The following is a 24,492-nucleotide window of genomic DNA, read 5'->3' as shown; positions in this document are numbered from 1 at the left end:
CCCAAAAATTTACTATATATGTAATACCATGATGTATAATCTATTATTTTGAATTAATTCAATTTTTTTTTTCAAAAATAAAATATATTTGCCTAGGGGTAGTTGGAGAGGTACAATTTAAATTCACACATGCTAAACTCGTTTCCTTTTAACATATATTTTTAGAAAATAATGAATAAATAGATAATGAATAAAAGGATAAAAGGAAGAAAAACTCCATAACCAAGTGAGCTCACACAGAGAGCTTTGTTGAACCAGAAGAAGAAGAAGACAAAATGAAGAAGAGTAGTAGAGAAAATGAAGAAGAAGAGAGCGAGTTTGGTCCTTCTCTTGGTGCCTCTGGCTCTACTACTACTCCTTCACGAGAACCCACCTCGCTCTTCTCTCAATCTCCACACCATTAATCCTCACCGAAAGCTTTCTGATCATCACACCAGTACCAGTACCACCACTCTTCTCTTAACTTCTTCTTCTTCTTCCAATTCTTCGGGCTATTACGCCGTTATATTCGACGCCGGTAGCTCTGGTAGCCGTGTCCACGTCTATGATTTCGACTCCAACCTTGACCTTCTTCCCTTTTCAAACGGACTCGAGATTTTCAAACAAGTAGCAGACTCATATTTTTTTAATCTCTTTTACTACAACTACTACTTAGTAGTACACACTTCGGTATATATATATAATGTTATATATATATGTATGTATATGCAGGTAAAACCAGGACTGAGTTCATATGCTAGTAATGTCACTGCTGCAGCAGCATCTTTGATTGGACTTCTCCAAGTAGCTGAGGATGCAGTTCCTCAAGATCTGTATTCCTCAACACCGGTTAGGGTTGGGGTGAGTTCATTTATATGGGTGCACCAAGTTTGTATTTTCTACCTTGATCATTTTTTTCTATTTTTTTATATTATACTGTATATTGTAATCATTTATTATTTAAATGATTTTCCAAATTTTTTTAGAAATTCTGAATAATTTACACAAAAATAACCACATGTGTAACAAATAATTTGAATTCAGTTTTCGGTACCATAATTTATTTAGAATTTCTTAAAAATTTATTGAATTTTCTAGATAACTACAATGTACACTGTCATATAATTTTTTTTTTATTATATCTATTCGGTACTATAATTTATTTAAAATTTCTTAAAAATTTATTCAATATCTAGATAACTGAAATGTACTCCGCCGTATAATATATATTTTTTTATTATATCTATATTTGTTGTCAAAAAAAATGGTTTGATTGTAGTAAAAGAAATCATAAAAAAATAAATGTACACAGTCAGATTTGTCTCTTTTGTTTGTTGAATGAAGACAAAATTGTTAGTTAATGACAATATTTTACTTACAAAAAGGGGAAAAGAATGCACTTTTAGTACTAATATATTTACTTAAATAAAACAGTAATTATTTAATGACAGTGAGTAGTTTAGTCATACATTCTTTTTTTTTTTTTCTTTTTTTTCTAAAATGACAAAATGCAGGCAACTGCTGGTTTGAGGTCATTGTCAGGGAATACATCAGAAGAAATTTTGGAAGCAGTAAGTATAGTTTTCTGATCCTTGTTCTTATATAATTGTAGTGTGCATATATATAGATCTGCTTTTATTATTATAAATTGAAGAGTTTGATGAATTTTTGTGTTTGTTAAAAAATTTAGGTTAGGAATCTGATCAAAGAAAATAGTGCTTTCAAACTTGAGTCAGATGATGCAGTTGCTGTTCTTGATGGATTTCAAGAAGGATCTTATTTGTGGGTATGTTCTTATATAATTAATTATACTCACTTTTATATATTAATATTACATCTATGGCTTAATTTGATATTTCTTTGCATTTATTGGTTTTTTTTACTTGTAATTGCCTTTAATTTTTTTTTTGGTGGGGATTCATTTATGTCCCTCTCCCAAGATAAGGAAGGAATGAGATAAAAGATGAAAAAAATTTAGAAAGATTTATATGAAAATTACTATTTATTTATATAAGTTTACTATTAATAATTATATTAGTGAGGGTAATTTAATAATTTACTAAAATATTTTTAGAAATTTTTTAATGGGTCCTACCCCTATGTTATTTTCCTTCATTTTCTAATTCATCCATTTTTCTCTTTTATCAAACACGTTTATTTTAATTTTCTCTCCACTTTAGTTTTATTTCACTTTTTCACTATAACTAACATAGTGTTAAAGTTCATATTTTTGAACTTTTTAGTCATTAAAGGGCAATAATATGTTAAAAATAAATATTGACAATGGACCATGAAAGTATAATAAAATGAATATACCACTAACTAATAAAAATTTAAAATATCACTTTAGCAAAATAGTTAAATTTTTTTATATATCTAAAGTAGTCTTCTCAATATGCTATCAACACTATTTTGTTGAATATAATAGAGAATACTATTATATAAATAATCTATTGGTGTAGATTATTTCCCAAAATACCTTTTAAAAGAGAGACTAATTTACAAAAACATCTCATATTTCTTTGTAAATCTACACACAAAAAAGTTATCTTTTAGCTATAATATTTTAGTTGCAATATAATTTTTTTCATATTTAATTACAAGTTGTAGTTTTAGTCCTAACCTATATAACCCATTATATATATTGATAAAATTTATTATAATTAAAACTACATTTAGTCACAACAAATTATAATTTTGTAACTAATATTTTTAGCCATAATATAAATATAACAATTTTTTTTGTAACGGTCAAATAAATTTATAATGCTGCAAGATAATGGTTTATTTTTAAAAATAATCCTCTCTTACATGTTGGTTTAAACTAGACTATAATAATAGACTTACTAACAAATTAAAATCATATAATTTAACTTATTTTTAGTAATCCCTGTTCAAAATATTATAAGCCCATAAATATATACTAAATTTTATACCCTAACTATTTTTTAAAAAGTTTTTTATTGTGATTTTAAGTTTTAGATTATCTTTTATTTTTTTATAATAAATTAAATTTGAGCCTCAACCATCAATATTTTTTTCCCACATAATTATTTAAAATTGAAAGTATATATATTTCAACAAATATATATACTTCAATAATATATATCACATTTTTTTCTATATAAAAGTTCTATTGAATATAAGTATATATATCTAAGTCACTATGCCTTTTAACTCCACTACTTAATGTACATACAAATTACACACTAATTACATGGCCATCAAGATAGTAAGTCCCACTTTAAATTATAATGATTTGTTAAAAAAAAAATATGTCTGTTGACGCGGTTCTTCGCCAACAGGTAATTAAGAAAATAAGAGGAAGAGATTAGTGCTTATGTTGAACCGAAATAGATGAATGATCTTTTTAAGAATGAGCTGGTGACACAATCACGTTTTTAGGTGGTTCAAAGGTTAAAATCCTTCTACTCCACCAGTCAGTATTATTGCTATATGTTTGATATTCTTTTACAGGGTATTTCTTACACTATAGAATCCAACCCCTTGCAACTCCCAGAGTCTCCATTTCTATAGGAGATGGCACCTGGGAGTTGGTAAGAAGGTCATCCCGTGACCTTCTTACCTATCATGTCAACTATGTGACACTCATGATTAATTCCTAAAACCTGACACATGAAGTGTGGTCTAATCAATAGGTAAGGGAGATAATGGGCCGCACGGCCCAACCCAGTCGTGGGTGTCTGAATACGCACGTTCCTGCTGCGTGTCGGAGAAGTCAGGGAAATATCAGACACGTGATGTCTGATATATGCACGTTTACCTTGCGTGGCTGACTTTATAAAAGGTCACAGCCTCTAGCCCTAGCTCGTACCACGAGCTGGATGCTTCCCTCGACCTGTGGCCTTCAAAGTCCAAACTCAGTCTAATCTTGGCGAACCCTTAGGCTACCTCGAGCTGAGGAGGAAGGAACCTTCTATGGCAGCTCCGGTCTTGGGGATGTTCACGTGGTAGACATGATTAGGCCGTATCTCAGCTTGCTAACAGCCCGTGGGAAAACCAGGGCGTACATTTGCCCCCCAAGCCCCTGCTCGTGGTACACGACGTCGTATAGGGCCACATTAGGGGATTTTAGGCTTCCTCATGAACTCTTCATATTCCACATCTTACGCAGGCGCCGAATACGTGGAACATCATGGTTGGTGACGGTACGTCTTCTGAGAACCACATTTAATGGCCTAGCCTATACTCAGCCGTCGTTTCATCTTTCGAGTGGAGAGCCTTGGATCCCTCATCAGGGCAATCCAACGGCCCTCCTCACGTGGCCCTTCACGTATATAAAAGGGGTGGCCACCTTACGCATGGGCCACCCGTTCATTTGAAATTTTTCAGAAATTTTCTTCTTCTTCTCTCTTCATTTTCAATAGAAAAAACCCTCTTCTTTCCGGCTGTCATTCCCAGCACTCAAGAAGTTCAGGTGTAAAGGCCCCTTCGAAGCTTTGGAATCAACCACTCCGGCGAAGCCCCAACCCAGACGACCCCTTCACCCTCTATTCAACCAGAACACTCAGTAAGTCTCCTGACTGTACATGTTTTGAAATTATTTTTCACTGTAGCTTAGGTAAATATCTACTGTAGCCACATGCAAGGTTTTGCTGGTTTTTTGTGGGCATGAATGGTAAAATCCTTTTAGGTTAGGGTATCTTTGCAGTAGAAAACCGTTTAGGAGCATTGGTGTGTTTTCTGGGGAATTTTCTGGGTAGGATTTTAGATATGCTTGTTTAAAGTACCCAGTATTTTGGGTGCAAAACCGGGTAGCTTAGGGGACACGCTTCACAGGCGGTTTTGCCTTGCTTGCCTACTGAAACTTTCCCTCCAAGGAAAATTCTATCCTGACCCTCCTGACACACGAATTCCGAGTAATCGGGGATCTGTTGGGAGCTCAGGCGCGTGTTCATAGAACCACTTGGTCTCACTTTCCACGGGCTGGGCTTACCTCAGCTCGTGTTAAGGAAACACATTCAGATTCTTCTCCATTTTTAGGTTGCCTTCTTCTAAAATTTCTTCTTTTTGTTCGCTAGGCGACCAGATGGGACCCAAGAAGAACGCTCCCAAGAAGTCCGTAGGCAGCTCGTCTTCCTAACAAAACAAGGGAAAGGAGGTGATGGTCGAATCCCCAATCCCCCACTTTGGGCCAGCAGTGGAACGGGAGCTCGAGGTGGCCCCCGACGCATTCTTTGAGGCGGAGAGGATCGTCTCGAAGATCACTGACCAGGCGAGGGTGAACAAAATATTCCTCAACCATAACATCGAGCTGGGGAGAGGAAATGTAACGCCCCAACTCCTGGGACCGCTACGATGTGCCTTGTAAACAATGCTAAACTCGCTAATCGAGTCATTTGGCCAAAATCATGAACTAAGTATGATTAGCGGTTTAGGGATTAAAAACTTTGGTTAGGATGTCGTTTCACTAGAACGTTTAATATTTACATTGGGATCCCGAAAACAAAGCTTCAAGTCTATTACAGAAAATATTTACAACAAGCCGTTCTAAGCGGCAAAACAGGGTTCAACCCTAGTTCTACTTTAAACCTCGGCCGTGGAGGACGAGCAGCTACATATGTACACATCATCACCTAGGCTCTTCAACTCAAGGATGGTCCAGCTTCCTCTTGCCTTTACCTGCACCACGTAGCACCCGTGAGCCAAAGCCCAGCAAGAAAACACAATAAAGCATGATATAATATCAACAACGATCATAATAACCATTCAGGACTATCAGTCCAAGCAAATAGGTGACAATAGCCAAATGTCACAATAATGAGCATCGCTCCCTCTAGCCATGTGATGACAGGGTCACCAGGGCTTAACTGATAAGTGATTCTTTCATAAGTTTGATCAAGACAGGTGCATGGTGAATGGTCACTAACATAACCTTCCTCCCGACTCTAGAGTCGTGCTATGGACAGCGTCCCCTAGCCATGTGACATACAGTCACCGGGGTCATATACCTTGGCTATAAACATCTGGTCATAGACCAGGCAAGCGCTTATAAGTTCTTCGACCTTAGGGTCGGTCCCGCATTAATGCCATGGAGCTATTCAATACGTGACCATCGACCTTAGGGTCGGTCTGGCATTAGTGCCTTAGAGCCACTCAGTGCACGATTCTCGACTTTAGATTCGGTCCAGCATTAACGCCATAGAGCCATTCAATGCATGATTCATCGACCTTAGGGTCGGTCTAGCATTAATGCCATAGAGCCATTCAATGCGTGATTCTCGACTTTAGAGTCGGTCCCTGACTAGTCAGTGTCATACACAAGTAAGTCATGCCACCAAACATATATCACATGTTCAATATCCATAAACCAGGTATTCAGCATGCTTACTAAACAGGTACTAGTACAATTAGGACCATGCACAACCACAGAGGCTCAAGCTCTGAACAATATCATACCCAGTATACAAAGCACGTCCTAATCACATGTTTCTCATGCATCATATGCAATATATCCAACAGTCCAACATGCACCAATAATAGCCATGCATGTCACGTTCAATAATCAACCAACATGCATCAAGAATAGCCACGCATGTCATACATATAATCAACCGACATGCATCAAGAAAAGCCATGCATGTCATACATATAATCAACCGACATGCATCAAGAAAAGTCATGCATGTCATACATATAATCAACCGACATGCATCAAGAATGACCATGCATGTCATACATATACACAGGGTGCAGTTTTCTTACCTCGGATTCGAGCTAAAACGATTAAAAGAACGACCCTTGAGAACGATCAACTTTTAAGCCCTTAGCGGTCACCTAATCATAACCAAATATGGAACACCATCAATAACATGATAATCAAAGGTTTACACACCAATATCTAGCCTCCAAGAGATCAATCCAAACTAATCCAAGTAGTAGGGACACTCCCGAGGCCCATAGCTAAGTTCCCGGGGTCAAAACGAGCAAACGGGGTGAAAACAGGGCAAGGGCTGCGGCCCTAGCACCTTGGGCTGCGGCCCCCAGGGTTCTCTGAGGCAAGGGCCGCGGTGCCCTCCATCAAGGGCCGCGGCGCCCAGCAAGGCCAATTTCCTGACACTTGCTTCTTCGAACTAGGGCCGCGGCGCTCTAGAACAGGGCCGCGGCCCCCAACCCTGGGCCATTCCCAAACATGTTTTAAGCACTCCAAATCCTCCAAAAACATACCCAAACATTCCCCAATCATCAAATCAAAGTTCCCAAGCTTCCCAATACTCCAAAACCCTCAAAACCCAAGGTTCAAACCAACCAAAAACTCAACAATTAACAAAGTCCAATTCTAAGCTTAAAAACTTTAAGAACTTAAAACTTCAAACTTAGATTACCTTTAATTAGGTTGTTTTCCGTCAAATCCTTTGGTCAAGAAGCTTCTAATCTTTCCTAGGATCGCTATGCCTCGACCCTCACTTGATTCCGACTCCTAGAACTCAAGATTTCCTCAAAAATGCTCAAACGGTAAAACGGACCGTCAAGAGAGAGAACGAGAGGTTTTCTAACGTACGTTCTTATCTGACAAGCTACTTCAAGCTTAAGTAACCTCAAAGAAAACCTAGTGCTCGGGGTCCCGAAAACACCCCCAGAGACATTATAGTCAAAACCTCCAGAATTTCACCCTGATCTCAAATATTCCCAATCTATCACCAAATAAATATTTCTATTACCCCAAACTTGACCCCATTATGACAAAACCGCTAATCCATTATATATGACTGTCTCATGCTAAATAGCTCGAATATATCTCCATAATAATGAAATCTCATTCACAAATTACAGTATGCACCCAATTTACAAATATGCCCTCAACAGGCCAAATTACTAAAATGACCTTATAATAATAAATACACCCATATGCATGCATTCACCATCATATAATAATATAATTCACGTAAACATGCATATAATCATTAAATATCATAATAAATCAATTATGGCCCTCCCGGACTCCTAATCAAGGTTCTAAACCTTATTAGGAAATTTGGGACATTACAGGAAGCGTGGTTGCCCGACCTCCCTTAGAAGGCGAGCGGAGCTGCGCGCCGCTTGATGAGGTGTTCTCGGCCTGGAGCGATGAACATTTCAAGGCGGGGGCCTTCCTCCCGTTGGATCAGTATTTCACCAATTTCCTCAATTACGTGAGGTTGGCCCCATTCCAACTCCCCCCCCCCCCCCCAAATCTTACCGTTTGTTGTCGGGGTTAAGATACTTGTTCTTGAAACAGGAGTGGAAGGTCCCCACTCCTGCAGACATTCTGTACTTCTTCTGCCTCAAGGCCAGCCCGGAGCAGCGGGGGCTAGGTGACTGGTTTTATTTCTTAACCCGGTTCCCCAACACGGCCGCGATCATCGAGCTGCCCAGCCACCCCAATGACTTTAAAGATTAATTCTTTATGTCGACGGGGTTTCGAAACTGCGAGTTGCACTACTTCAACCGTCCTCGTAAGTGTCTTTCAACCTTAGCTTGTAACTTAAGTACCAGTTAGCTCCTCCTGTATCCATTTTTGACTTAGATTAATTCTACAGCTATCTTTGCGAGGACAGAGAAGTCTGTGATCCTCAGGAGCCAGTACGAGACACTGGCGGGCTTGCCCCCCAGTGAAAAGGACTATCGTCAGCTCGTGACGGACGAGACGATGCAGGCCTATAAGCTGATCTCCCCAGGCCAGACTCTGAACCTGAGGAGGCCCTGGGGGCCTCCCCCAGCTCGTGATATGAGGCCTATCATCGTGGAGGAGGTCGCGGGGGATGAGGATGAGGACGACGAGGTGCCCCTCATGAGGAGGAAGCGGGCGCTGGAGGAAGCCCAAAGAACGGACGAGGAGAGAATCCAATCCGGAGCAGCTGCAGGTCCCTCCGGCCAAGGTAACCCTTATATGTTTAGGAACTTAGATAGGGCCACTGCAGACCCCCGGCTAGCTAGGTTCGATTCCAGACAGATTGTCCAACGCCATCGAACCGACAGAGACTTAGATGAAACCTTGATCCACTGTGTCGACCAGCTCGTGCTGGGTTACGAAAGTAGCCGTCCTAGGGGTACCATAGTTGTAGATAACACCCTAGCTTTTAGGTCAATCCTATTCGAGGAGTATGGGACTAACCTTCGGTCATGGCCATCTCTCCGGGAGGGTGCCGTAGCTCCAGGTCTTAGGCAATACGTAGAAGAGTCTAGTCCTGAGGCAGCCTCAGATCCAGAACCTGCGCCAGCTCGGGAAATAATTGCCTTAGATTCCCCCGCGGAAGCTCCGGGGCCGATGGTTGTAACCATAGACTCTTCTTCTAGCTCGGGGGGTAGGATTCCCTTTTAGTACATATATATAATTGAATTTCGCATTTTTTTCCCTTTGTTTTTGTTTTTGCGTGACTGCTAACTTGTGTACTAACCATATATTTGTTTTGCCAGAAGAGATGTCTCAGTCCGGGGGAAAGAATCTGCGGGCTGTGTTCGCCGAGGGGAACCCCCCAGCTGGGGCCTCTGGGCCCAGAATGAAGAAGCTCCAGATAGCGAAGAAAGATGTCGGGACCCCAACCAAGTCTCCTGCAAAGGAGAAAGAGCAGCCCCCAGCCGACCAGGTCGAGAAAACGGTACCTCCCACTGTAGGGGGGAGCATGCCCCCACCCCCTCCGCGAGCTCCGGCCTTCATCCGGGACTCAAGGGTGGAGCCCGGGACTTCGGTGATTGTGCCTCCCAAGGTACGCATCCCGGTGGACCCCCAGGGTCTGGAGAAGATCCCAGATGCCTTTAGGGGGACGGTGTACGAGACGGTGAACTACGCTGTCAGCCACTTCTACCACTTCAAAGAGAAGGAGCTACGGGCCATCGAAACGATGAGCTCGGTGGGCGTGCTGGAATCTTCATTGGGCATGGCCCTTACGGTAAGCTGACCTTATCCTTTTGTGATCTTTGACTAGTATGCCTTGCCCTATTTTTCCTTTCTTTTTTTTCTTAAGGAAGTTGCTTCTCCATTTTTGCAGAGCGCCTTGGCCCTTCACAGGAGCATAGCCAGGATCCAGGCCCAGCTCGATGATATGAGGAGCGAGCACCAGGCGGTTGTGGCCACCCACCAGACTTCCTTGCAGGAGGTTAAGGATGCCCTGGCCGCCGCGCAGGCCGAGCTGGAAGAAGCCCGTCCCAAGCTTAAGGAGGTCGAGGCAACCAAAGCCGCCCTCGCCACTGCGCGGGCAGAGCTAGACAACGTGAAGGCCGGGGCCGAGGAGGCCAAGGCCGCTCTGGAAGCTAAGCAGGCAGCCTCCAGCACCGCCATGGAGGACATGCTCTATCACTGCTAGGTCTACAACTCGGACGGTGATTTCTCCTTCGTGGGAGCAGATGTCTGGGAGCCCTTGCTGGAGGGGTTTAAAGCTCGCCTCGAGAAAGAAGCGCCTTCCGAGACCGGGGAAGCCTCCGGCGCAGCTGAGCAGGAGGGCGAGACGGCGACCTCCACGGAGCAGCCTGGCAGAGCTTAGGGCCTTCCTCTTTCGCACCCTTTCCTTTAATAATCTCAAATTTTTGTGTAACTTTTTCATGAGGTGTTTCCACCTCGAGACAATCTAATTATCAATTTTCTTTTTGATTGACTTAATTCCTTGTCTTTACGCACTTTAGTTACTATTTTGAAAAAACTTAGTTCGCGTTAATTTTTGTCAATATCTCGTGCTCTTTAAGAAAAGCAACGATCAATCGATCTAAATTAACTTCTAAGTTTTATCAACTTCCAGGAACTTAATTTGAAAACTCAGTTCTTGTTAACTTTTATCAATATCTCGTGCAAACAACGATCAATCGATTTAAGTTAACTTCTAAGTTTTATGACCTGGTTATTTCCAGGAACTTAATTTGAAAACTCAGTTCGTGTTAACTTTTATCAATATCTCGTGCTCTTTAAGAAAAGCAACGATCAATCGATTTAAGTCAACTTCTAAGTTTTATGACCTGGTTATATCCAGGGTATAGCTTAGTTCGCGTTAATTTTTATCAATATCTCGTGCTCTTTAAGAAGAACAGCGATCAACTGATTTGAATTAACTTCTAAGCCTTTTAAGGCGACCTGGTTACATCCAGACACCATATGCCCCCCAAGTAACTGGGGAAGAGTCTTTCGTGGTTACTTTAGATTACACTTGTAAATATGTACACTCATAAACGAAAAAGTTAATTCTCATTGCGTAATACATAAAAAATGGCCTTTTAGGCCTTACAAGGGAATCATTGATAATATCTATTTAAATGGACGGCGTTCCAAGTTCGTGGGACTGCGTCTCCATCGAGTCGAGCTAACTTGTAGGTTCCTTCTTTAATGACCTCGATGATTTGATATGGCCCTTCCCAGTTCGGTCCTAATACTCCGTCTTTGGGATCCTTACCGGCTAAGAAAACCCTTCTGAGGACCAGGTCGCGCCATGTTAAAGGCGCGCTTTTTGACTTTTGAGTTGAAATAACGAGTGATTTTTTGCTGATAATGTGCAAGCTGGAGTTGTGAATCTTCTCGTCTTTCATCAACCAAGTCGAGGGAGGAGCAGAGTAGCTCGTGGTTGCGGTCCTGGTCATATGTCTGGACCCTATGCGAAAGTACCTTAACCTCCACCGGGAGGACTGCCTCACTCCCAAAGGTCAGCGAGAAAGGAGTATGACCCGTAGGATTCCGATGCGAGGTCCGGTATGCCCACAGAACCTGGGGGAGCTGTTCTGGCCAGACCCCCTTCGCTTCATCTAGTCTCTTCTTGAGGCTCGACTTTAACGTCTTGTTGACGGCCTCGACCTGGCCATTCACTTGAGGATAGGCTACGGAGGAGAAACTTTTCACAATTCCGTACCTTTCGCAAAATTCGGTGAATAGGTCGCTGTTGAACTGAGTCCCATTGTCGGAAACGATTTTCTTGGGCAGCCCGAATCGGCAGATGATGCTCTTAACCACGAAGTCGAGGACTTTTTTGGAAGTTATCGTTGCCAAAGGTTCTGCCTCAGCCCACTTCGTAAAGTAGTCAATGGCCACCACGGCGTATCGGACCCCGCCTTTTCCAGTAGGGAGGGCACCCACCAAGTCGATCCCCCAAACTGCAAACGGCCATGGGGAAGAGATCATCTTTAGCTCGATTGGGGGAGCTCGAGCAACTGTGGCGAACCGCTGGAACTTGTCACACTTCTTGACGTACGAGATCGAATCCTTAGACAGAGTGGGCCAGTAATATCCTTGCCTCAGAACCTTTAGGGCCAAGCTTTGCCCCCAGTGTGATCTCCGCAAAAACCCTCATGCACTTCCTGCAGGATGGCCTTTGCTTCTCCTGGAAGAACACATCGTAGGAGAGGTAGGGAGTGCCCTCGTCGGTACAGCACCCCGTCCACTATCGTATACCTGGGAGCTTGATACAGTACTCGCCTCAAATCATTACGCCCTTCAGGTAGCTTCCCCTCGGTGAGATACTCAAGGATGGGGGTCATCTAGGTCGGCCTAGCGTCGATCATCTCGACCTCCGCCCGGGCTTCTTCTATACTTGGTTTTTCCAAGAACTCTACCGGAACTAACCCCAGAGCTTCCGTCTCCCCAGAGGTGGCGAGCTTGGCAAGAGCGTCTGCGTTAGCGTTCTGCTCCCGAGGTATTTGCTCGATTGAGCCTCGCCCAAATGCGGACAGTTCAACTTTTACCTTTGCCAGGTAGGCTGCCATCTTGGGCCCTCGTGCTTGATATTCGCCCAGAACCTGGTTTACCACGAGCTGGGAGTCACTGAAGCACTGGACGGAGCTCGCCTTTAACTCCTGGGCTATTCTCAGCCCAGCCAGCAAAGCTTCGTATTCGGCCTCGTTGTTGGAGGCCTTGAATCCGAATCTCAGCGCCGAGTGGAATCTATGTCCCTCAGGGGATATTAAAATGATTCCAGCCCCAGAGCCGTTCTCATTGGATGAACCATCCACGAAGATCCTCCACGATGCCTGGGCCGAGGTAACTTGGGGTGAGTCTTCTGCAGGATCCTCCTGGAATCTGGTGCACTCTGCTACGAAATCGGCCAGGGCTTGACTTTTTATAGCAGTCCGTGGGGTGTATAAAATCTCGAACTGACTGAGTTCGATAGCCCACTTTAACAGACGTCCTGATGCTTCAGGTTTTTGCAAAACCTGCCTTAAAGGCTAATCGGTCATGACGTGTATTGAGTGGGACTGGAAGTACGGCCTGAGCTTTCAAGAGGCCGTGATAAGGCAGAACGCCAATTTCTCCATCAACGGGTACCGGGATTCAGCTCCGAGAAGTCTCTTGCTGATGTAGTAAACTGGTCTCTGAACCCAGTCTTCTTCTCGGACTAATACGGCACTAGCTGCATCCTCTGTAACAGCTAGGTAGAGAAAAAGAGGCTCTCCTGCCTTTGGTTTGGATAATACGGGCGGTTCGGCCATATGTGCCTTCAGGTCGAGGAAAGCGCTTTCGCACTCTTCTGTCCATTCAAACTTCTTATTTCCTCGGAGCAGGTTGTAGAATGGCAAGCACTTATCGGTGGATTTTGAAATAAACCGGTTGAGGGCTGCCACCCTTCCTGTCAGGCCTTGGACATCTTTGCGCGACCTGGGTGAGGGAAGCTCGAGCAATGATCTGATCTTGTCAAGGTTTGCCTCGATTCCTGGGGCATTGACGATGAAACCCAGGAATTTTCCCGATGCGACTCCAAAAGTGCACTTCTATGGATTTAGCCCCATGCCATACTCCCGTAGTATCTTGAAGCATTCTTCCAGGTCGGAAACATGGTTATCGACAGTCTTTGACTTGACTAGCATGTCATCAACGTACACTTCCATGTTTTTCCCGATCTGGTTTGCGAACATTCTATTTGCTAACCTCTGGTATGTAGCACCGGCGTTCTTCAGCCCGAATGGCATGACCTTGTAACAATAAACGTTAGTCGGGGTCATGAAGCTGGTGTGCTCCTGGTCCGCCGGATTCATGGCGATCTGATTGTAGCCTGAGTATGCGTCCATAAAGGATATGAGCTCGTGCCCTGCCGTGGCATCCACTAGTTGGTCAATCCTTGGCAATGGAAAACAATCTTTGGGGCAGGCTTTATTCAGGTCAGAGAAATCGATGCAGGTCCGCCACTTCCCGTTGGGCTTCGGGACCAGCACGGGATTGGCGACCCAAATCGGAAACTTGGCTTCACGGATAAAGCCGCATTTCTTGAGCCGGGCTACTTCTTCCTCTAAGGCTTCAGCCCGGGTTGATCTGAGGCGCCTCTGCTTCTGGGTCTTCGCAGGAACACTTTTATCTAGATGAAGGGTGTGCATGATGACACTCGGGCTGATTCCCACCATGTCCTCATGTGACCACGCAAACACATCCAGGTTGTCCTGTAGAAATTTAGTCAGCTTCACCTTCCTCTTGCCTCTGAGGTTTTTTCCGAGCTTGACCATCCGTGAAGGGTTCTGCGGATCGATGTTTATTTCCTCGAGTTCCTCAATTGCCTGGAGCTCGGACCTGTCCTCACCTATTCGGGGGTCAATATCCTCACTTAAGACGATATTTTCCCCTTCGGCGCTCTGAGGTTTTTCAATCTCAGGATCAGCTAAGGGTTCCTGAGATTCCTCTCCACCACCTTGGATGGCCATTGCCAGGTGCCCGGGTTTCAATTTTCCCTTCATGGAAATGCTGTAGCATTCCCTGGCAGCGAGATGATCGCCATGGACAGTGCATATTCCCGTGGAAGTAGGGAATTTCATCGCGAGGTGGCGAATGGAAGTGACGGCTTCAAAGGCTATGAGCGTGGGTCGTCCCAAAATTGTGTTGTATGCAGCGGAGCAGTCGATGACCACGAACTCAAGGAGTTTGGAGACTGTCCGAGGTCCTTCTCCTAGGGTGATCACCAGCTCGATAGTCCCTATAGCCGTTGATCCTTCTCCCAAAAAACCATACAACATCATGGACGTCGCCTTCAGCTCGAGGACAGTCAAACCCATCTTCTCCAGCGTGGATCGGAATAAAAGGTTTACCGAGCTCCCACTATCGATCAACACCCTCCTAACTCTCTGATTGGCGTGCTGAACTGTTACGACCAGAGGGCCGTTATGAGGGAACTGGACATGGCCCGCATCTTCTTCTGTAAAAATGATCGGTTGCCTCTCCAATCGCTGCTGCTTCGGCAGATGCTGTTCCGGGACGAACTCTACTCCATTATGCGCCTTGAGTTCGTTTACGTACCTCTTCTGGGCCCCCCTGCTCGTGCCAGCCATATGCGGACCTCCGGATATTATGGATATCTCTCCTCCTATCACAGGAGGAGGGACGTCCTGATCTACCCGAGACCCGGGCTGACTGACTGGGACTTCCGAAGTAGGTGGACTTGCTGGAACCCTGTTCCGCGCGTACTGGGCCAAGGGGCCGGCTCGAATGAGAGTCTCGATCTCATCTTTCAAATTCCTACAATCATTGGTATTGTGGCCAACATCATTTTGAAAACGACAAAACTTGGAGGTGTCTCTCTTCCCCTTTTGGTGTTTTAATGGCTCCGGCCTCTTCCAGGGGAGGCGAGTAGAGTTAGCTAGGAAGATGTTCTCCCTAGAGTGAGTGAGCTCTGTATAAGTCGCGTAGACCGGCTTAAACTTGTCTACGGACTTATTCTTCTTTGGGCCGTGCTGGCTGCCCTCGCCGTTCCCCTTTCTTTTTCCTCCACCGAGCTGGTTATTCTGTGTGATGTTTTGGGTTGCTGTCGCGACCTCCGTCCCCACTCCAGCGGGCTGCTCAGGGACCTGGCTGGTCCCTGCATGTAACGCCCCAAACTCCAGGGACCGTTACGGTGTGCCTTGTAAACAGTGCTAAACTCGCTAACCGAGTCATTTGGCCAAAATCGTGAACTAAGTATGATTAGCGGTTTAGGGATTAAAAACTTTGGTTAAGATGTAACGTTTCACTAGAACGTTTAATTTATACATTGGGATCCCGAAAATAAAGTTTCAGAGTTTATTACAGAAAATATTTACAACAGGCCGTTCTAAGCGGCAAAACAGGGTTCAACCCTAGTTCCACTTTAAACCTCGGCCGTGGCGGACGAGCAGCTGCATATGTACACATCATCACCTAAGCTCTTCAACTCAAGGATGGTCCAGCTTCCTCTTGCCTTTACCTGCGCCACGTAGCACCCGTGAGCCAAAGCCCAGCAAGAAAACACAATAAAGCATGATATAATATCAACAACAACCATAATAACCATTCAGGACTATCAGTCCAAGAAAATAGGTGACAATAGCCAAAAGTCACAATAATGAGCATCGCTCCTTCTAGCCATGTGACGATAGGGTCACCAGGGCTTAACTGATAAGCGATTCTTTCTTAAGTTTGATTAGGACAGGTGCAAGGTGATTAGTCACCAACATAACCTTCCTCACGACTCTAGAGTCGAAACTATGGACAACGTCCCTTAGCCATGTGACAAACGGTCACCGGGGTCATATACCTTGGCTATAGTCATCTGGTCGTAGACCAGGCAAGCGCTTATAGTTCTCATTGACCTTCCGGTCGGTCCAGCATTAATACCCCATATGATTCATTCAATGCCAACCTTGATTGGATCCAATCTTTATTTGGCCCGGTGTTCACAACGCACTGCCACTTCTGACCCTTGGGTCGGTGAAACACGACCAGTGCTCAGCCCGTGGTGAACTTAACTAATAAGTTACAGCTTCACAGACGGATCTGACACCATTGTCGATTCTGACTAATAAGTCAGCGCCATACACAAGTAAGCCATGCCGCCAAACATATATCACATGTCTATTATCCATAAACAAGGTATTCATCATGCTTACTTAACAGGTATTAGTACAATTAGGACTATGCATAAACACAGAGGTTCAAGCTCTGAACAATATCATACCCACTATACAAAGCATGTCATAATCACATGTTTCTCATGCATCATATGCAATATATCCTGCAATCAACGTGCATCAATACCAGCCATGCATGCCACGCTTAATAACCAACCAACATGCATCAAGAATAGCCATGCATGTCATACTCAATAATCAACCAACATGCATCATAATAGCCATGCATGTCATACTCAATAATCAACCAACACGCACCAATAACAGCCATGCATGTCACATATACACAGGGTGCAGTTTTCTTACCTCAATGTCGAGCTAGAACGATTAAAAGAACGACCCTTGAGAACGATCAACTTCTAGTCCATTAGCGGTCACCTAGTCATAACCAAATATAAAACCTCATCAAAATGAGTAATTAAATACTTCCAAACCCAACCCAAGCCTCCGGAATATCAAATCCCACTCAACTAGGTAGTAGGTTCGATCCTAGGCCCTTAGAGTTAAGTTCCCATCACAAAACCACCATTTAGTATTTTTTTTTCCGTTAAGGGTCGCGGCCCTACATGGACCATGCCGCGGCCCGCCCCCCTGGCAGAGCCTTCACCACCTTCTTCAAGCTAGGGCCGCGGCGCCCAAGAACAGGGTCGCGGCCCAACTTCGCACCAGCCATTTTTCTTCGTTTTTCCACTTCTAAAACCTTCCAAAAACCCATCTAAACATCTCCAAATCATCAAATCAATATTACCAAACTTCTCAATGGTCCAAAACCACCAAAACCTGAAGCTCAAACCAACCAAAAACTCAACAATTCACAAAGTCCAATCCTAAGCTTAAAGACTTAAGAAACTCAAAACTTAACTCAAAAAAACAGAGCACACCTGAGTTCAAAGGCTAAAACTCACCTCAAACACAGCTTTGAATCCCCTTTGATGGTTGTTATAGGTTCCCTAGCTTCCACCTTTAATCCCCTAGCTCAACACCTCCATTTGAGCTCTCAAAATTCAAAGAAAGGTGAGGGAGGAAGTTTGTACGGGATGGAAGGGAAAAAGAGAGGATAGGCTCTGTTTTAGTATCAATCTACAGCCCTTTATGCCATATATATCCTTAGGGTCAAAAGACCAAAATACCCCTAAGCCAAATAAACCCCTCTAAAATCTTCCGAGGGTAAAACCGTCCTTTCCCGTTTATCTCGTTAATTATAATTAACGCTCTCTAATTCCCGCTATTCTCAATATCCTCAAGTTCCAATAATTCATATCCCGTTACCCTAAAATCCCCGGCAACGGTCTAATCATTAAATTCACCCCGAGACTCACCCCGAGCCCCGAACTTAAACCCGTTATGACTAGACCGAACACTTACATCTCATGATCGTCTCATGTCGATTAGCTCAAACCAATCCACCTTATAATGTGGCTATATTAATTAATCACAATCATGCACCCAAAATATACAATTACGCCCACAGTGGCCAAATTACCAAAATACCCTCACAATAATAAATTCTCCCATATGCATGCATCCACCGTCATATAATAATATAATTCACGTAAACATGCATATAATCATTAAATACTATAATAAATCAATTATGGCCCTCCCGGCCTCCTAATCAAGGTCATAAACCTTATTAGGAAATTTGGGGCATTACACTGCAGCTGAGTCTTCGGCCTCCTCCAAGTTGATCCATTCCTGGGCCCTGTTTAGGAACTCGTTCACCGAGCTAACTCCCTTCCTTTGTATATCTTTCCAGAGTTCCCCTCCGATGAGGATTCCAATTCTCAGGGCCATGAGTTTGGAGCTGTCATCCGCGTCTCTGGCCCGAGCAGCGACGTTCACTCAAGTAAGCCTTCAGAGTTTCTTCGGGCTGCTGCCTCACGTTAGCCAGAGAATCGGTCTTGACGTGGGCAGCTTGGGAGGCTCGGAATGCCCTTTTGAAGTCCGCCGAGAAAGTCTTCCAGGAGCTGATTGATTGTCTTTTGCTTTGCTTGAACCACTGCCTGGCTGGCCCAGTCAGTGTGGAGGGAAATATCAGGCACCTCAGCTCGGGGCCGATGTTGTGGGCCATCATCAGGGTGTTGAACATTCCCAGATGATCCGACAGATCTCCATCTCCATTGAATTTGGATAGGTGCGGTATACGGAAACTGGGTGGGTAAGTCGTTGCTGCTATGCTGGGGGCGAAGAGCTCCATCTCGTCCCCTGAATCGTATTCATCTTTCTCCTTCTCCGACAGGAGCTTCCTCATTAGCTCCTCCATCTGAGCCAGGCGCTCGAGGGTTTTGTCCTGATTTCCTTGGTTATTCCGGGGCTGCTCAACAGCTCCGGATCCATTGTACATATTTGGTGGGTTATTGCCCCTCCTATCTTGAGATAGGTTATTTGGGGCATTCCCGCTGTTACGTACTTCGGACAGGTCTCCCCCTGAGCGGGCATGGCTGCCGCCTTCTACTGGCTCTCCCCTGTGAGAGTTAAGGCGATCTCGCAGGTCGCCCCCTGGGTGGCTTGAGGACTTTATGCCGAGCTTAAACGTTGACGCAGGTCTCCGCCAGAAAGGTCGCTCCAGCGACTGCCGGTCCAGTAGCTCCCGTTGGAAAAGATCGGAGTCCACCTTTGGGGGTGAGGATCCGGGCTTCCTCTCGGTTCCCCGCTACGTCGGGAAGGTCCCACGGACGGCGGGTTTCTCCTACTGCTTCCATGAGCTGGGATATCTCGGATGGGCCGCGGTGGAGACGGATATCTTATTGGTGAGGGAGGATGCCTGACCGGAGACGCGATCCTGGTTCCATTTGGGCGGATCAAGTTAGGTGGGGGCCTCGCGGCCCTGCTAACATGCGGGTCTCGCGCCTGACAATCTGGACGAGGTGCAGGACGGTTGGCGGGGACGGGCTGATGCTGTGAGCCCTCCCCGGATCTCCTTCTGGAATTTCCTCGAGCTCTCCTGGGCGCCCTCGAGGCTGGTTGGGAGCTGGGTGTTGAGGTTCGGACCGAACGGTTGTACTGTTGTTCGGCTCTAGGCATTTCTTCGAAGTTTGCCTCTCGACGGTGCGATGAGAGAATAGAGTTGGCTGTCGGAGGTCTGTCTGAGCGGCTAGGCCTGGACCGATTACCCCGGCGGGACTTATGAGTCTCGCCTTGCCTCTTTCCGACGTTAGCGTCAGTTGTAAGAGGGGGTAGTCGGGCCAACACCTCCTTGATCTGCTGATTAGCTGTCGCTAGCTGGCTCCTCAGTTGGGCATTCTCCATCTCCACCGCCGTGTAATAATCTGGGTTTGGATTAGGTGGCCGGGGCGCCGAACTTCCAGTGTCATCTTGGCCCACCGGCTACTTGCCCAGCCGCTGTTGGACTTGTTCACCGGAGATGGCGATATGATGAGCCTCCTGCCCATCATGTTGTTCCGTCTCGTTACCATGCCTGGATCGAGTGGTCACCATAGCGGACGTTTGCGACAGCACCAATCCAACTTGCTCTCAATGAAAGCACCAAACTGTTGACGCGGTTCTTCGCCAACAGGTAATTAAGAAAATTAGAGGAAGGGATTAGTGCTTATGTTGAACCGAAATAGATGAATGATCTTTTGAAAATGGGTTGGTGACACAATCACGTTTTTAGGTGGTTCAAAGGTTAAAATCCTTCTACTCCACCAGTCAGTATTATTGCTATATGCTTGGTATTCTTTTACAGGGTATTTCTTACACCATAGAATCCAACCCATTGCAACTCCCAGGGTCTCCATATTTATAGGAGAGGGCACCTGGGAGTTGGTAAGAAGGTCATCCCGTGACCTTCTTACCTATCATGTCAACTCTGTGACACTCATGATTAATTCCTAAAACCTGACACATGAAGTGTGGTCTAATCAATAGGTAAGGGGGATAATGGGCCGCACGGCCCAACCCAGTCGTGGGTGTCTGAATGCGCACGTTCCTGCTGCGTGTCCGAGAAGTCAGGGATATATCAGACAAGTGATGTCTGATATATGCACGTTTACCTTGCGTGGCTGACTTTATAAAAGGTCACAGCCTCCAGCCTTAGCTCGTACCACGAGCTGGATGCTTCCCTCGACCTGCGGCCTTCAAAGTCCAAACTCAGTCTAATATTGGCGAACCCTTAGGCTACCTCGAGCTGAGGAGGTAGGAACCTTCTACGGCAGCTCCGGTCTTGGGGATGTTCATGTGGTAGACATGATTAGGCCGTATCTCATGATTAAGCTGTATCTCAGCTTGCTAACAGCCCGTGGGAAAACCAGGGTGTACAATGTCATTTATCATATGTGTCCTCACTAACTATGTGTTAATTTTCTTCAAAAAAGCTAAGCAAGAAAATTCATTTTCTCCTAATTCTACTTTCATATATTTTACAGGTGTCAATAAACTACTTACTAGGAAATTTGGGAAATGAATATGGAAATACAGTTGGAGTGATTGACCTTGGAGGTGGATCAGTTCAAATGTCTTATGCTATCTCTGAAGAAGCTTATGCAAATGCACCAAATCCAACAGATGAAGATGAAACATATGTGAAGGAGACCTATCTCAAAGGCTCAAAATATTATCTCTATGTTCACAGGTTTTCATTCTTTCTTTTCACTTGAAAGATTTCCTTGTTTGGCATTACTGTCATAGAATTTTAAGCAACCTAGCTAGGCTCTAGACTAACATGGCATGTTGTTCTCATTTCCAGTTACTTAGGTTATGGTTTGCTAGCTGCTAGAGCAGGGCTTTTAAATGTCACTGGTGATTCTGGAAGCCCTTGCATTTTGGATGGCTATAATGGTATGTTGAGCTTCTTAATGTCTATCCCACATCGAAATAACAATAGAGACATTATAGTATGGAAATGTTAGAGAAAATATCTCATATCGATAGTGTGTGGGTATATTTAACAATTTATAAGAGTATGGATTACTTCACTTATCACCAATTTGTTTTGAGATGTAACATTAAGCTTCTTACCATACACCTCATTCTACTTCTAGACCACTCTTTGACATTTTAATATGGTATCATGAGCCAAAGAAGACTCTAATGTGTAAACACGATCCAAATCCAAAACCGGTCAAAAAATAGAGCCAAAAAGAGTCAAAGAGTCACTTACGATCGAGTCATCCAAGATTGGTGAGCAAAAATAGCCACCATCTTAAGAGGATGGTAGAGGAAATATCCCACATTGAAAGTGTGGTTATATTCAACAATTTATAAGAGCATGTGTTACTCCATTCATTACCAATTATTTTTTAGATGAAACCTCATGTTTCTTACCATGCACCATATTCTACTTCTAAAACACTTTTCAACATTGTAACAGGAACCATTAACAGATTATCTTGAATTGATTATAAGATGACAATATCTTTGTTGATGCGGTTTTTCGTTAGCTGAGAATAATCAATAAAAAATTAATGTCTTAAGATTTTTTTTTCTTTCCTTATCTTGAATTTTCTTTCAGGGACTTATACATACAGCGAAGTGACTTATAATGCAACAGCATCTGGCTCAAGCATTGACGAGTGCAGAAATGTGGCTGACAAGGCTCTTAGAATATCAAATACTTGTTCATACTCGAACTGCACATTTGCTGGGATTTGGAATGGAGGTGAAGGAGATGGAGCGAGTAATCTTTATGTTGGTTCTTTCTTCTTCGACAAGGCAGATCAGGTATGTTTGTTCATGACATTTTGTGTTAATTGCTTATTCAAGATTAAGGAGTTCAAAATTTGTTGTTATGTGATTGAATGGTTGGACTAATTAACCACATAATTCAGGTTGGTTTCATTAATGGGAGTGACAGTGTTGCCAAGGCTTACCCTGCACAGTTTAAAGAAGCAGCTACTCTTGCCTGCCAAACCAAACTCGAAGACGCGAAATCTGTCTTTCCAGGTGTAGATGAATCTGAATTACCATACATTTGCTTGGACCTTGTTTACCAGTATTCCTTGCTTGTTGATGGTTTTGGTAAGTTTCACTTCCATATTTAGTTTAAAAAAAGTTCTTTATTGAAGCACACATTGAAGTTTTTGTTGTTTATGGTTTTCGACATAGGTTTGGACCCTTCTCAAGAGATTACTTTGATGAAGAAAGTTAAATATCAAGATGGCTGGGTTAAAGCTCAATGGGCTCTAGGCAGTGCCATAGAAGTGGTCTCGTCATCATTATCATCATCATCGATTGCTAAAGTTTGATGTTTAACAGTCCATTTGGGCTTGTTAACTAGAGACTAAGTTTGATGTTTAAGAGTACATTTGGCTTTGTCAACTAGAGACTAAGTTTGATGTTTAATAGTACATTTGGATTTGTTAACTAGAGACTGCCTATTGTAACTGTCTACTACTTCCTACTGGTTCTTTGTTCTCTTCTTCTTCATCATCAAAATAGAAAGTAATTTATTAGGGTCATGATTCTCACCCATGAAACAGAATAAACATGAGAAAGCACAAAATTAACCCAAATAAGAACAAAACTAATAAATTTAAACCAAATTGCAAAGATAAAATTTTGCAACGACTCCAAAATGTTGTTGTCAAATTTCTAATGATGTACTACCGTACACAATCAAATAAGTAATATAGAATAAGCTATTGTCTTCAACAAATATCAATATGGTGGTCATGAGCTAGGATGAATACTGACTCATGTATCACTCTTCCAATCATTTTTTTTTCCAAACAAACCATTTCTTGAACTGCCATGACACACACTATGTTAGGGTCGGCCTTGAGCTAAGGCGGGTTAGACTCACGCCTAGAGCCCCTTCGCCCAATTTTTAATATTTCCTAAGGTCAAATCTTATTCAGGGTCGGTCCTTCAATGTGCGAATTATGTTTGAATTAGGGGTCGCCTTTGATTTATATCTATAGCTCTTGCGTAAAATGTATGTGAGATTTGGTAGGAAACATACATGACAAAACATCTGTAAGCATAAAAGTTCATCATGGCTGACACAATATCTCATTCTCATAATGTCACAAGACTTATGTCTTGAGTGTGCACCTCCCTAATCTTTCAAATCCAATTTGTAACTATTGATGTGTAAAAAATGCCATAATGATTATTTCCCATAATTGGAAAGTGGTAACTTATAATAACAATCATTTAATCCTTTGATTCACACATGGGATTGACTTAATCAACTATTTATCTCGGTACATGTATTGTATTGTATAATATTATATTAAATTATATTATATAGTATATTTTTATATAGTACTATGTTTAGTATTGACTTGTATTTACATATATATATACAACATTATAATAAAAGTCTATACCAAAATAGTACTACATAAAAATATGTTATATAATACTATACAATACAGTATAATACAGGGTACAGAATGAACTTTTAAGGGCATCTCCAATGCAAACAACTCTAAGAGTTGCTACAATGACTCGACATATCACTTTTAACCAAAAATTATAATATTTTATTTTTATTTTAAAATAAAGACGAAATAGAGAGTTGGCAACAATGCCAGTCTCGGATGACTTTGGTGGGCAACCTTCCAGGGTTAGATCGCAAAAGTGACTTGGAGACCTAATGAATGGCAATTTCTCAAGCTCTTAGCGCTGCTCGTGCTCTAATGTGTTCTTCAACTAAAGAAGTGGAAAGAACCCTTTGGGAGTACATACAAGAAGAATTTATGATGTCTAAGTCAAATGAGATTCTCTCAACAATTTGAAAGAATAATTTAAATG

General features: G+C 43.4%; 1 protein-coding gene across 1 annotated transcript; it reads left to right on the top strand.

Moving 5' to 3' along the window:
* The first annotated feature begins 212 nt into the window (after positions 1 to 212).
* On the top strand, positions 213 to 23,124 carry LOC133824720 (apyrase 1-like). The gene is made up of 9 exons (XM_062257693.1): positions 213 to 606; positions 712 to 840; positions 1,494 to 1,550; positions 1,670 to 1,765; positions 21,162 to 21,367; positions 21,482 to 21,573; positions 22,247 to 22,455; positions 22,563 to 22,752; positions 22,840 to 23,124. The coding sequence occupies exons 1-9, from the start codon at positions 298 to 300 to the stop codon at positions 22,977 to 22,979; spliced, it is 1,428 nt and encodes a 475-aa protein (XP_062113677.1). The 5' UTR covers positions 213 to 297; the 3' UTR covers positions 22,980 to 23,124.
* The last annotated feature ends 1,368 nt before the right edge of the window (positions 23,125 to 24,492 follow it).

Source organism: Humulus lupulus, chromosome 3, assembly GCF_963169125.1.
Source record: "Humulus lupulus chromosome 3, drHumLupu1.1, whole genome shotgun sequence".
NCBI classification, from domain to species: domain Eukaryota; kingdom Viridiplantae; phylum Streptophyta; class Magnoliopsida; order Rosales; family Cannabaceae; genus Humulus; species Humulus lupulus.
The sequence above is the reverse complement of the archived record's forward strand: the minus strand, read 5'-3'. Positions and strand labels throughout refer to the sequence as shown.

Coding starts and splice junctions, on each gene's coding strand:
- LOC133824720 (XM_062257693.1), top strand. CDS start 298: ATGAAGAAGAAGAGAGCGAGTTTGGTCCTTCTCTTGGTGCCTCTGGCT. Junction 841..1,493: donor CAACACCGGTTAGGGTTGGG/GTGAGTTCATTT, acceptor GACAAAATGCAG/GCAACTGCTGGTTTGAGGTC. Junction 22,456..22,562: donor TCTTCGACAAGGCAGATCAG/GTATGTTTGTTC, acceptor CACATAATTCAG/GTTGGTTTCATTAATGGGAG.